This window comes from Melospiza melodia, unplaced genomic scaffold (assembly GCF_035770615.1).
Source record: "Melospiza melodia melodia isolate bMelMel2 unplaced genomic scaffold, bMelMel2.pri scaffold_336, whole genome shotgun sequence".
Classification (NCBI taxonomy): Eukaryota; Metazoa; Chordata; class Aves; order Passeriformes; family Passerellidae; genus Melospiza; species Melospiza melodia.
In genome coordinates this window covers 43,406-57,993 of record NW_026948655.1, presented here as the reverse complement: position 1 = coordinate 57,993, position 14,588 = coordinate 43,406, and the positions used below count along the sequence as shown (strand labels likewise).

Genomic DNA, 14,588 nt, shown 5'->3' with positions numbered 1-14,588 from the left:
CAATGTGGGCGGGGTTTGTGGCGGTGGGCGTGGCCTGCTCACCTGGTGGGCGGGGCTTATATCTATTCTAATGCATTGGTTGTGGCCCGTTGGGGGCGGGGTTTATGTACATGCTCACACAATGGGAGGAGCCCAATGTGGGCGGGGTTTGCGGCAGTGGGCGTGGCCTGCTCACCTGGTGGGCGGGGCTATTTCAGCACCTGGCCCGGCCGCGCCTTCTCCAACTTCCGGCGCCGCTCGGCCGGGATCTCGTCCAGGCTGATCCCGTGGTTGCTCGCACTGCGGGGTTTGGGGCCAATTCCGGCCATTTTGGGGTTTTTGGGGGGGAATTTGGGGGAAATTCGGATGATTTTGGGGTTTTGGGGGGGATTTTTGGGATTTGCAGGTGGAATTCGGGCGATTTTGGGGTTTTTTGCGGGGGATTTCTGGGATTTGGGGGAAATTCGGGGATTTTAGGGGGATTTGGGGCAAATTCGGGGGATTTTGGGGTTTTTTGTTGGGATTTGGGGCAAATTTGGGGGATTTTGGGGGGAGGGTTTTGGGATTTGGGGGGATCTTCCGCACCCCATAACCCCACACCCCATAACCCCACACCCCATAACCCCATAACCGACCCCATAACCCCATAACTCCACACCCCATAACCCCACACCCGGCCCCATAACCGACCCCATAACCCCATAACCGACCCCATAACCCCATAACTCCACACCCCATAACCCCACACCCGGCCCCATAACCGACCCCATAACCCCATAACTCCACACCCCATAACCTCACACCCGGCCCCATAACTCCCTGACCCCATAACTCCCCGACCTCAAACCCGGCCCCATAACCCACCCCATAACCCCATAACTCTCTGACCCCATAACTCCCCGACCCCAAACCCGGCCCCATAACCCACCCCATAACCCCATAACTCCCCGACCCCATAACTCCCCAACCCCACACCCGGCCCCATAACCCACCCCATAACCCCATAACTCCCCGACCCCATAACTCCCCGACCCCAAACCCGGCCCCATAACCAACCCCATAACCCCACACTCCATAACCCCACACCCCATAACCCCATAACCGACCCCATAACCGACCCCATAACCCCACACCCGGCCCCATAACCGACCCCATAACCCCATAACTCCCCGACCTCAAACCCGGCCCCATAACCCACCCCATAACCCCATAACTCCCCGACCCCATAACTCCCCAACCCCACACCCGGCCCCATAACCCACCCCATAACCCCATAACTCCCTGACCCCATAACTCCCCGACCCCAAACCCGGCCCCATAACCCACCCCATAACCCCACACTCCATAACCCCACACCCCATAACCCCATAACCGACCCCATAACCGACCCCATAACCCCACACCCGGCCCCATAACCCACCCCATAACCCCATAACTCCCCGACCCCAAACCCGGCCCCATAACTCACCCCGGCAGGAGGTCGGGGGGGGTGGGGATGGGTTTGGTGAATCCCTCGCGGCCCACGAGCCAATAGGTGTCCTCCACTCCTTTACCCTACAGATTTATAGGGTCAGGGTCAGTTATGGGTCAGTTATGGGTCAGTTATGGGGTTATAGGGTCAGTTATGGGGTTATAGGGTCAGCTATGGGGTCAGTTATGGGGTCAGGGTCAGTTATGGGGTCAGTTATGGGGCACAGCCAATGGGTGTCCTCCACTCCTTTATCCTATAAACAATGGGGTTGGTTATGGGGTCAGTTATGGGGTTATGGGGTCAGTTATGGGGTTATAGGGTCAGTTATGGGGTCAGTTATGGGGCACAGCCAATGGGCGTTCTCCACTCCTTTACCCTATAGATTATTGGGTCAGGGTCAGTTATGGGTCAGTTATGGGTCAGTTATAGGGTCAGGGTCAGTTATGGGTCAGTTATGGGTCAGTTATGGGGTCAGGGTCGGTTATGGGGTCAGGGTCAGTTATGGGTCAGTTATGGGTCAGTTATGGGTCAGTTATGGGGTCAGGGTCGGTTATGGGTCAGTTATGGGTCAGTTATGGGTCAGTTATGGGTCAGTTATGGGGTCAGGGTCAGTTATGGGTCAGTTATGGGTCAGTTATGGGTCAGTTATGGGGTCAGGGTCGGTTATGGGTCAGTTATGGGTCAGTTATGGGTCAGTTATGGGTCAGTTATGGGGTCAGGGTCAGTTATGGGTCAGTTATGGGGTCAGTTATGGGTCAGTTATGGGTCAGTTATGGGGTCAGTTATGGGGTCAGTTATGGGGTCAGTTATGGGTCAGTTATGGGGTCAGTTATGGGTCAGTTATGGGGTCAGTTATGGGTCAGTTATGGGTCAGTTATGGGTCAGTTATGGGGTCAGTTTTGGGTCAGTTATGGGTCAGTTATGGGTCAGTTATGGGGTCAGGGTCAGTTTTGGGTCAGTTATGGGGTCAGTTATGGGGTCAGTTATGGGTCAGTTATGGGGTCAGTTATGGGTCAGTTACGGGTCAGTTATGGGGTCAGTTATGGGTAAGTTATGGGGTCAGTTTTGGGTCAGTTATGGGTCAGTTATGGGTCAGTTATGGGTCAGTTATGGGTCAGTTATGGGGTCAGGGTCGGTTATGGGTCAGTTATGGGTCAGTTATGGGTCAGTTATGGGTCAGTTATGGGGTCAGGGTCAGTTATGGGTCAGTTTTGGGTCAGTTATGGGTCAGTTATGGGTCAGTTATGGGTCAGTTATGGGGTCAGTTATGGGTCAGTTATGGGTCAGTTATGGGTCAGTTATGGGTCAGTTATGGGGTCAGGGTCAGTTATGGGTCAGTTATGGGGTCAGTTATGGGTCAGTTATGGGGTCAGGGTCAGTTATGGGTCGGTTATGGGTCAGTTTTGGGTCAGTTATGGGTCAGTTATGGGGTCAGGGTCAGTTATGGGTCAGTTATGGGTCAGTTATGGGTCAGTTATGGGGTCAGTTATGGGTCAGTTATGGGTCAGTTATGGGTCAGTTATGGGTCAGTTTTGGGTCAGCTATGGGTCAGTTATGGGTCAGTTATGGGTCAGTTATGGGGTCAGTTATGGGTCAGTTATGGGTCAGTTATGGGTCAGTTATGGGGTCAGGGTCAGTTATGGGTCAGTTATGGGTCAGTTATGGGTCAGTTATGGGTCAGTTATGGGGTCAGGGTCAGTTATGGGTCGGTTATGGGTCAGTTTTGGGTCAGTTATGGGTCAGTTATGGGGTCAGGGTCAGTTATGGGTCAGTTTTGGGTCAGCTATGGGTCAGTTATGGGTCAGTTATGGGTCAGTTATGGGGTCAGTTATGGGTCAGTTATGGGTCAGTTATGGGTCAGTTATGGGGTCAGGGTCAGTTATGGGTCAGTTATGGGTCAGTTATGGGGTCAGTTATGGGTCAGTTATGGGTCAGTTTTGGGTCAGTTATGGGGTCAGGGTCAGTTATGGGTCAGTTATGGGGTCAGTTATGGGGTCAGTTATGGGTCAGTTATGGGGTCAGTTTTGGGTCAGTTATGGGTCAGTTATGGGGTCAGTTATGGGGTCAGTGATGGGTCAGTTATGGGTCAGTTATGGGGTCAGTTATGGGTCAGTTATGGGTCAGTTATGGGTCAGTTATGGGGTCAGGGTCAGTTATGGGGTCAGGGTCAGTTATGGGTCAGTTATGGGGTCAGTTATGGGTCAGTTATGGGTCAGTTATGGGGTCAGGGTCGGTTATGGGTCAGTTATGGGTCAGTTATGGGTCAGTTATGGGGTCAGGGTCAGTTATGGGTCAGTTTTGGGTCAGCTATGGGTCAGTTATGGGTCAGTTATGGGGTCAGTTATGGGTCAGTTATGGGTCAGTTATGGGTCAGTTATGGGGTCAGTTATGGGTCAGTTATGGGTCAGTTATGGGGTCAGTTATGGGGTCAGTTATGGGTCAGTTATGGGTCAGTTTTGGGTCAGTTATGGGTCAGTTATGGGGTCAGGGTCGGTTATGGGGTCAGTTATGGGTCAGTTATGGGGTCAGTTATGGGTCAGTTATGGGGTCAGGGTCGGTTATGGGTCAGTTACGGGTCAGTTACGGGTCAGTTATGGGGTCAGTTATGGGTCAGTTATGGGTCAGTTATGGGCCGTATTTGGGTTTTTTGGGCCATTTTGGGTTGTTTTAGGAATTTTTGGGGCGCTTTGGGGCGGGTTTGGGTTGTTTGGGATTTTTCACGTGGTTTAGGGGCTGTTTTGGGCTGTATTTGGGGTTTTTCATGCAATTTTGGGCTGGTTTGGAGTTTTTTAGGGTTGTATTTGGGGTTTTCCAGGTTTTGGGTTCTGTTTGGGGCTTTTCAGGCGTTTTTGGGGTGGTTTGGGGCCGTTTCGGGGTCTATTTGGGGTTTTCTGGGCAGTTTTGGGCTTGTTTGGGGTTTTTTGGGCCATTTTGGGTTGTTTTAGGATTTTTTGGAGGTGTTTTGGGGCTGTATTTGGGGTCTCAGTCAGTTTTTGGCTCTTTTGGGTTTTTTCAGGCAGTTTATCGGGCATTTTGGGTTCTATTTGGGGTTTTGGAGGTGATTTGGGCTTTTTCGGGATTTTTTCAGGCTCTTTTGGGTTCTATTTGGGGTTTTTCATGCAATTTTGGGCTTTTTGGGGGTTTTTTGGGGGTGTATTTGGGGTTTTTCAGGTTTGGGGTTCTGTTTGGGGCTTTCCAGGCGTTTTTGGGGTGATTTGGGGGCCATTTTGGGTTGTTTTAGGTTTTTTTTTTTTTTGGAGTTTTTTTGGGCAGGTTTGGGGTTTCAGTCAGTTTTGGGGTTTCAGTCAGTTTTGGGGCTTTTTTTGCCTTTTTGGGGCCGTTTTGGGGCTCACCTTGAGCTCGGTCTTGCCGCGGATGTCGACCTTGAACCCCTCCTGCAGCGAGAGCAGGATGGCGACCGTGCGCTGGTTCACGTGGATGCGATAGGCTGGGGGGAAAAGGAACCCCAAAAAACCCCAAAAAACCCCAAAATAACTCCAAAATAATCCCAAAATAACAAAAAACAAAACCCCAAAAAACAAAAAAAAAATCCACCCCAAAAACCCCATAACTGACCCCGACCCCAGTGCGCTGGTTCACGTGGATGCGATAGGCTGGGGGGAAAAGGAACCCCAAAAAACCCCAAAATAAACCAAAATGACAAAAAAAAACCCCCAAAAAACCAAAAAAAATCCACCCCAAAAACCCCATAACTGACCCCGACCCCAGTGCGCTGGTTCATGTGGATGCGATAGGCTGGGGGAAAAGGAACCCCAAAAAACCCCAAAATAACCCCAAAATAAACCAAAAAAAACCCCCAAAAAAACTCCAGAAAAATCCCACTCTCCCCCCCAAAAATCCCAAAAAGTCCCAAAACCCCTCAGAAAAACCCAAACCCCCCCCCCAAAAAAAAAACCCCAAAGTGCACAAAAAATCCCCAAAGCCCCCTGCCCCCCAAAAAATCCCAAAAAAAACAAAGGAAAAAAATCCCCCCAAAAAACCCCAAAACCTCAAAAAAAAAAAGAAAAAAAAAGAAAAAAACCCCAAAAAATCCCCAAAAAAACCAAAGAAAAAAATTCCCCCAAAACCCCAAATTTTCAAACCCGCTGATGGATGTGTCCCTGTCCCTGTCCCCATGTCCCTGTCCATGTCCGTGTGTCCGTGTCCATGTCCGTGTGTCTGTCCACGTCCCCAGCCATGTCCCCGTGTCCCCATCCCTGTCCCCATGTCCATGTCCCTGTCCGTGTGTCTGTCCCCATGTCCCTGTCCATGTCCCTGTGTCCCCATCCCTGTCCCCGTGTCCATGTCCCTGTCCGTGTGTCTGTCCCCATGTCCCTGTCCATGTCCCCGTGTCCCCATCCCTGTCCCCATGTCCATGTCCCTGTCCGTGTGTCTGTCCCCATGTCCCTGTCCATGTCCCTGTGTCCCCATCCCTGTCCCCGTGTCCATGTCCGTGTGTCTGTCCCCGTGTCCCCATGTCCCTGTCCATGTCCGTGTGTCCATGTCCCTGTGTCTGTCCCCATGTCCCCAGCCATGTCCCTGTGTCCCCAACCCTGTCCCCGTGTCCATGTCCGTGTGTCTGTCCATGTCCCCCTGTCCCCATGGGTGTCACACTCAGGCAGGCCGGTGGACTCCATGCGCGACGCCGTGTTCACCGTGTCCCCGTGTCCCCATGTCCCCATCCCTGTGTCCCCATCCCAGTCCCCGTGTCCATGTCCGTGTGTCTGTCCCCATGTCCCCATCAGTCCCCATCAGTGTCCCCATGTCCCCACGGGTGTCACACTCACGCAGGCCGGTGGACTCCATGCGCGACGCCGTGCTCACCGTGTCCCCTGTCCATGTGTCCCCGTGTCCCCATCCCTGTGTCCCCATCCCTGTCCCCGTGTCCATGTCCATGTCCCTGTGTCTGTCCCCGTGTCCCTGTCCGTGTGTCTGTCCCCGTGTCCGTGTGTCTGTCCCCATGTCCCCGTGTCCCCACGGGTGTCACACTCACGCAGGCCGGTGGACTCCATGCGCGACGCCGTGCTCACCGTGTCCCCTGTCCATGTGTCCCCGTGTCCCCATCCCTGTGTCCCCATCCCTGTCCCCGTGTCCCTGTCCGTGTCCGTGTGTCTGTCCCCGTGTCCGTGTGTCTGTCCCCGTGTCCGTGTGTCTGTCCATGTCCCCATGTCCCCACGGGTGTCACACTCACGCAGGCCGGTGGACTCCATGCGCGACGCCGTGTTCACCGTGTCCCCGAACAGGCAGTACCGCGGCATCGTCAGCCCGACCACGCCCGCCACGCACGGCCCTGGGGGCGTGGTCACAAAGGGGCGGGGTCACAAAGGGGCGTGGTCACAAAGGGGCGGGGTCACAAGGAGGAGGGGTCATGGAAGGGGTTGGGTCAACAGGCGATGAGCGTTGAGGGTTGGCCAAGGAGTTGGGCGTGGCCAAGTTGGGTGCGGTCATAGATGGGCGTGGCCAATGAGGGTGTGGTCACAATGGGCGTGGCCTTTGGGGCGTGGCCCAGAAGGGGATTGGCCCAAATGGATCCAATGGATCACGACCGCGTTGGCCAAGTCGGGCGTGGTCAAGTGGGGTGTGGGCACTCTGCAAGCACAAAGTGGGCGGGGCCTGTAAGGGCGTGACCAATGGGCGTGGCCAAAGGCGTGGCCACACCCAACATGACTCATTGACCATTGGCCAACCCTTGACCAACACAGGGGCGTGGCCATTGACAGTTGGCCAAGTTGGGCGTGGCCAAGAAAGTGTGTGACCAATGAACAGTCATGAGGTGGGCGTGGCCTCTAAGGGGGTCACCCATGGGCGTGGCCAAAGGCGTGGCCACACCCACCATGACCCATTGACCATTGGCCACCACCCAACACTTGACCAACACAGGGGCGTGGCCAAGAAGGGGTGTGGCCAGTGAACAGCCATGAGGAGGGCGTGGCCTGTAAGGGAGTGACCAATTAACAGTCATGATGTGGGCGTGGCCTGTAAGGGGCGTGGCCAATGAACAGTCATGAGGTGGGCGTGGCCAGGCACCTCACAACCACCAAGCCCCACCCACCAGGACCCATTGACCATTGGCCAACCCTTGACCAACAAAGGGGCGTGACCATTAAGCATTAGCCAAGTGGGGCGTGGCCAAGAAGGGGCGTGCCCAATGAACAGCCACGGGGTGGGCGTGGCCTGTAAGGGGGTGACCAATGGGCGTGGCCAGGCACCTCACAACCACCAAGCCCCACCCACCACGACCCATTGACCATTGGCCACACCCAACCCTTGACCAACACATTGGGGCGTGTCAGGGCGTGGTTTGGTTGGGGGTGGGGGGGCGTGTCCGGCCGGACCAATGGGGCGCGGGGGGCGTGTCCGTACCCGAGTGCAGCCCGATGCGGATGCGCACGGGCACCTCGGGCATGTGGCGCATCTTGAAGGTGCCCACGGAGCTGAGGATGTCCAGGGACATGTTGGCGATCTCGCCGGCGTGCCGGTTCCCGTTGCGCTTGGGCAGCCCCGAGGCCACCATGTAGGCGTCGCCGATGGTCTCCACCTGGCCGAGAGGGCGGGGTCAGGGGGCGGGCACGCCCACCGGGACACGCCCGCCGGGACACGCCCACCGGGACACGCCCACCGGGACGCGCCCAAGAGGTGGTGGTGTGGGGAGCGGAACATCTGGGCTGGGCGGGGCAATGGGAGGGGGCGTGGCTGGTGGTGGTGGCCAATGGAAGGGCAGGGCTTGGATGGACGTGGGGACACCTTGGTCGTGGCCATGGGGTCACCTTGACTGTGACCATGGGGTCACCTTGGTCATGGTCATGGGGCCACCTTGAGCAGCTCTATGGGGTCACCTTGGTCATGGGGCCACCTTGAGCAGCTCTATGGGACCACCTTGACCATGGTCATGGGGTCACCCTGGACATGGTCATGGGGTCACCTCTATGGGTCCATGGAGTCACCTTGGACACGGCCATGGGGTCACCTTGGATATGGCCATGGAGTCACCTTGGTCGTGGCCATGGGGTCATGTTGGACATGGTCATGGGGCCACCTTGAGCAGCTCTATGGGGCCACCTTGACCATGGCCATGAGGTCACCCTGGACATGGTCATGGGGCCACCTCTATAGGTCCATGGAGTCACCTTGGACATGGTCATGAGGTCACCTTGATATGGCCATGGGGTCACCTCTATGGGTCCATGGGGTCACCTCTATAGGTCCATGGAGTCACCTTGACCATGGTCATGGGGCCACCTCTATAGGTCCATGGAGTCACCTTGACCATGGCCATGGGGTCACCTCTATGGGTCCATGAGGTCACCTTGGTCGTGGCCATGGGGTCACTTCTAGAGGTCCATGGAGTCACCTTGACCATGGTCATGGGGCCACCTTGAGCAGCTCTATGGGGCCACCTTCACCATGGTCATGGGGTCACCTCTAGAGGTCCATGGTGTCACCTTGGACATGGCCATGGGGTCACCCTGGACATGGTCATGGGGTCACCTTGACCATGGTCATGGGGTCACCTCTAGAGGCCCATGGGGCCACCTTGACCATGGCCATGAGGTCACCTTGGTCATGGTCATGGGGTCACCTTGACCATGGCCACGAGGTCATGTTGGCCATGGCCATGAGGTCACCTCTAGAGGTCCATGAGGTCACCTTGGTCATGGTCATGGGGTCACCTTGACCATGGCCATGAGGTCACCTCTAGAGGTCCATGGAGTCACCTTGACCATGGTCATGGGGCCACCTTGAGCAGCTCTATGGGGCCACCTTGACCATGGCCATGGGGTCACCTTGACCATGGCCACCACCTGGTAGCCACCACCATTGACCCCAACCCCACCCTGAGGTGACCACCCATGACCGAGTGACCACCCTGAGGTGACCATCCGTGGTCACCTCGTAGCCACCACCATTGATCCCTGAGATGACCACCCATGACCCCACGACCGAGTGACCACCCTGAGGTGACCACCCATGACCGAGTGACCACCCTGAGGTGTTCCCCCATGACCCCATGACCAAGTCACCACCATGACCGTGGCCACCATTGCCACCATTGCCATGGTCACCTCGTAGCCACCACCATTGACCCCAACCATCCATCCCATGGTGACCACCCTGAGGTGGTCATCATCCATGACCGAGTGACCACCCTGAGATGACCACCCTGAGGTGACCACCCATGACCGTCCGCGGTCACCTTGTAGACGTCGTGGGAGCCGATGATGGCGTCGAAGAGCGTGTAGAGGTCGTTGAGCAGGTCCACCACCTCGCTCATGGTGACGACCCATGACCTCATGACTGAGTGACCACCATGAGGTGACCACCATGACCCCATGACCAAGTGACCACCACGACCATTGCCATGGTCACCTTGTAGCCACCACCATTGACCCCAACCCCACCCTGAGGTGACCACCCATGACCGAGTGACCACCATGACCGTGGCCACCATTGCCACCATTGCCATGGTCACCTTGTAGCCACCACCATTGATCCCTGAGGTGACCACCCATGACCCCATGACCGAGTGACCACTGCGATGGTGACCACCCATGACCGAGTGACCACCATGACCATTGCCATGGTCACCTTGTAGCCACCACCACTGACCCCAACTCCACCCTGAGGTGACCACCCATGACCGAGAGACCACCATGACCATTGCCATGGTCACCTTGTAGACGTCGTGGGAGCCGATGATGGCGTCGAAGAGCGTGTAGAGGTCGTTGAGCAGGTCCACCACCTCGATGGGCTCGCTCATGGCCGAGATGGTGGTGAAGCCCACGATGTCGCTGAAGTAGAGCGTCACCTCCTCGAAGTACTCGGGCTCCACCGGCGTCCCCATCTTCAGCGCCTCGGCCACCGACCTGTCCGGGGGTCACCCGGGGGTCAGCGGGGTCACCCGGGGCTCGGCCGCTCCGGCCACCGCGGCTCCGTGGGCAAGGAGTGGACGGTGTGGCCACTGGGAGCTTCTGGTGACCCGTGGGGGGCAGCTGGTCAAGGTTGACCACAGGGGTGTCCAAGGTGGACTTTGAGCATCTGGTGACCCATAGGGGTCAGTTGGTCAAGACTGACCACAAGGATCTCCAAGGGTCACTTTGACCCACAGGTCTGGAGAGGTCAGTTGGTCAAAAGTGACCACAGAGGTCTCCAAGGGTCACTTTGACCATCTGGTGACCCATAGGGGTCAGTTGGTCAAGGTTGACCACAGGGGTCTCCAAGGGTCACTTTGACCATCTGGTGGCCCATAGGGGTCAGTTGGTCAAGGCTGACCACAAGGGTATCCAAGGGTCACTTTGGCCCACAGCTCTGGAGGGGTCAGTTGGTCAAAAGTGACCACAGGGATCTCCAAGGGTCACTTTGACCATCTGGTGGCCCATAGCTCTGGAGGGGTCAAGGTTGACCACAAGGATCTCCAAGGGTCACTTTGACCCACAGGTCTGGAGAGGTCAGTTGGTCAAGGTTGACCACAGGGGTGTCCAAGGTGGACTTTGAGCATGTGGTGACCCACAGGTCTGGAGGGGTCAGTTGGTCAAAGTTGACCACAAGGATCTCCAAGGGTCACTTTGGCCCATAGCTCTGGATGGGTCAGTTGGTCATAACTGACCACAGAGGTCTCCAAGGGTCACTTTGACCATCTGGTGGCCCATAGGGGTCAGTTGGTCAAGGTTGACCGCAGGGATCTCCAAAGGTCACTTTGACCATCTGGTGACCCCTAGGTCTGGACGGGTTTCCAAGGGTCAAGGTTGACCACAAGGGTCACTTTGACGTTCTGGTGACCACAGCTCTGGAGGGATCAGTTGGTCAAAAGTGACCACAGGGATCTCCAAGGGTCACTTTGACCATCTGGTGGCCCATAGCTCTGGAGGGGTCAAGGTTGACCACAAGGATCTCCAAGGGTCACTTTGGCCCATAGCTCTGGATGGGTCAGTTGGTCATAACTGACCACAGGGGTCTCCAAGGGTCACTTTGACCATCTGGTGACCCATAGGGGTCAGTTGGTCAAGGCTGACCACAAGGATCTCCAAGGGTCACTTTGACCCACAGGTCTGGAGGGGTCAGTTGGTCAAGGTTGACCGCAGGGATCTCCAAGGGCCACTTTGACCATCTGGTGACCCCTAGGTCTGGACGGGTCTCCAAGGGTCAAGGTTGACCACAAGGGTCACTTTGACGTTCTGGTGACCACAGCTCTGGAGGGGTCAGTTGGTCAAGGTTGACCACAGCCTGTCCTCGGTGGCCGCCTTGACCTTCTCCCGCCACATCGGGCTGGTGGGGTCAGGGCTGAGTGACCACCTTGGTCAAGGGGTCAAGGTTGGCCATCATCTGTCCACAGTGACCACCTGGACCTTCTGCTGCCCCATAGCTCAGTGTGGGGTCAACGGGTCAAGGTTGACCTCAACCTTCTCCAGGTGGCCACCCCATTGTCCTCTCCTGCCCCATTGTCCTCTCCTGACCCATAGGCCCAGGGAGTGGTCAGTGGGTCAGGGTTGACCCAACCTTCTCCAGGTGACCACCCCATTGTCCTCTCCTGCCCCACAGGTCTGGGTTGGGTCAATGGGTGAAGATCACCCCCAGCCTTCTCCAGGTGGCCCCTCTGGCCATCTCCTGCCCATCAGAAGCTCCCTCCACCCCAAACCTCCAGGTGGGACCCACGGGATGACGCCCACCACCCCCCGTGGACCACCCCCAGCCCCCCATGGTGACCCACGGCGGCAGCATCTGGGTCAGGAGCTTGTCGGTCTTCTGCTTCTCGATCTCCAGCTCCTCGGTCCTCTCGCGGATCAGGTCCTCCAGGTTGCTGCTGTACTGCTCCAGCATGCGCAGCATCGAGTCGATGATGTTGGTCTTGCGGCCCTTGTTGATGCCCTTGAACTGCGGGGAGAAACGCCGTGGAGGAACCATGGAGATCCGTGGAGACCCCATGGAGACACCATGGAATTCCATGGAATTCCATGGAATTCCATAAAACCCCGTGGAGACACCATGGAACCTCATGGAACCTCATGGAACCCCATGGAATCCCATGGAGACCCCATAAAACCCCATGGAGACCCCATAGAATTCCATGGAATTCCATAAAACCCCGTGGAGACACCATGGAACCTCATGGAACCCCATGGAATCCCATGGAGACCCCATAAAACCTCATGGAGACCCCATAGAGTTCCATGGAATTCCATAAAACCCCGTGGAGACACCATGGAACCTCATGGAACCTCATGGAACCCCATGGAATCCCATGGAGACCCCATAAAACCCCATGGAGACCCCATAGAGTTCCATGGAATTCCATAAAACCCCGTGGAGACACCATGGAACCCCATGGAGATCCATGGAAACCCCATAAAACCCCATAGAACATCATGGAGCTCCATGGAACCCCACGGGGTCGATGATGTTGGTCTTGCGCCCCTTCTTTATGCCCTTGAACTGCGGGGAGAAACCCCGTGGAGGAACCATGGAGATCCGTGGAGACCCCATGGAACCTCATGGAACCCCTTGGAATCCCATGGAGATCCCATAGAACCCCACAGAATCCCATGCAAATCCCATAAAACCTCATGGAGACCCCATAGAACCTCATGGAGACCTCATAGAATTCCATGGAATTCCATAAAACCCCGTGGAGACACCATGGAACCTCATGGAACCTCATGGAACCCCATGGAATCCCATGGAGACCCCATAAAACCCCATGGAGACCCCATAGAATTCCATGGAATTCCATAAAACCCCGTGGAGACACCATGGAACCTCATGGAACCCCATGGAATCCCATGGAGACCCCATAAAACCTCATGGAGACCCCATAGAGTTCCATGGAATTCCATAAAACCCCGTGGAGACACCATGGAACCTCATGGAACCCCATGGAATCCCATGGAGACCCCATAAAACCTCATGGAGACCCCATAGAGTTCCATGGAATTCCATAAAACCCCGTGGAGACACCATGGAACCTCATGGAACCCCATGGAATCCCATGGAGACCCCATAAAACCTCATGGACACCCCATAGAGTTCCATGGAATTCCATAAAACCCCGTGGAGACACCATGGAACCTCATGGAACCTCATGGAACCCCATGGAATCCCATGGAGACCCCATAAAACCTCATGGACACCCCATAGAGTTCCATGGAATTCCATAAAACCCCGTGGAGACACCATGGAACCCCATGGAGATCCATGGAAACCCCATAAAACCCCATAGAACATCATGGAGCTCCATGGAACCCCACGGGGTCGATGATGTTGGTCTTGCGCCCCTTCTTTATGCCCTTGAACTGCGGGGAGAAACCCCGTGGAGGAACCATGGAGATCCGTGGAGACCCCATGGAACCTCATGGAACCCCTTGGAATCCCATGGAGATCCCATAGAACCCCACGGAATCCCATGCAAATCCCATAAAACCTCATGGAGACCCCATAGAACCTCATGGAGACCTCATAGAATTCCATGGAATTCCATAAAACCCCGTGGAGACACCATGGAACCTCATGGAACCTCATGGAACCCCATGGAATCCCATGGAGACCCCATAAAACCTCATGGAGACCCCATAGAATTCCATGGAATTCCATAAAACCCCGTGGAGACACCATGGAACCTCATGGAACCCCATGGAATCCCATGGAGACCCCATAAAACCCCATGGAGACCCCATAGAATTCCATGGAAACCTCATAAAACCCCGTGGAGACACCATGGAACCTCATGGAACCCCATGGAATCCCATGGAGACCCCATAAAACCTCATGGAGACCCCATAGAACCTCATGGAACCCCATGGAATCCCATGGAGACCCCATAGAACCTCATGGAATCTCATAAACCCCATGGAACCCCATGGAGACCCTATAAAACCTCATGGAGACCCCATAGAACCTCATGGAGACCCCATAGAACCTCATGGAATCTCATAAAACCCCGTGGAGATCCATGGAAACCCATGGGGATCACATAGAACCCCATGGAATCGCATGGAGACCCCATGGAACCTCATGGAATCCCATGGAGACCCCGTGGAACCTCATGGAAACCCCATGGACGTTCCATGGAACCACATGGAGACACCATAGAACCTCATGGAACCACATGGAGACCCAATGGAACCCCATGGAACCTCATGGAACTCAG

At 55.7% G+C, this 14,588-nt stretch overlaps 1 protein-coding gene across 1 annotated transcript in view; it reads right to left on the bottom strand.

The window, feature by feature from the left end:
• LOC134434222 (retinal guanylyl cyclase 1-like) overlaps positions 1 to 14,588 on the bottom strand; it is a gene marked incomplete at its 5' end in the record, with an annotated part of 39,803 nt that overhangs the window by 2,539 nt on the left and 22,676 nt on the right. Inside the window, 7 exons of the mRNA XM_063182896.1 lie at positions 176 to 279; positions 1,448 to 1,533; positions 4,804 to 4,898; positions 6,642 to 6,740; positions 7,814 to 7,988; positions 10,122 to 10,314; positions 12,156 to 12,319. Coding sequence (XP_063038966.1) covers positions 189 to 279; positions 1,448 to 1,533; positions 4,804 to 4,898; positions 6,642 to 6,740; positions 7,814 to 7,988; positions 10,122 to 10,314; positions 12,156 to 12,319 — 903 coding nt within the window. The remainder of the gene's footprint in view (positions 1 to 175; positions 280 to 1,447; positions 1,534 to 4,803; positions 4,899 to 6,641; positions 6,741 to 7,813; positions 7,989 to 10,121; positions 10,315 to 12,155; positions 12,320 to 14,588) is intronic.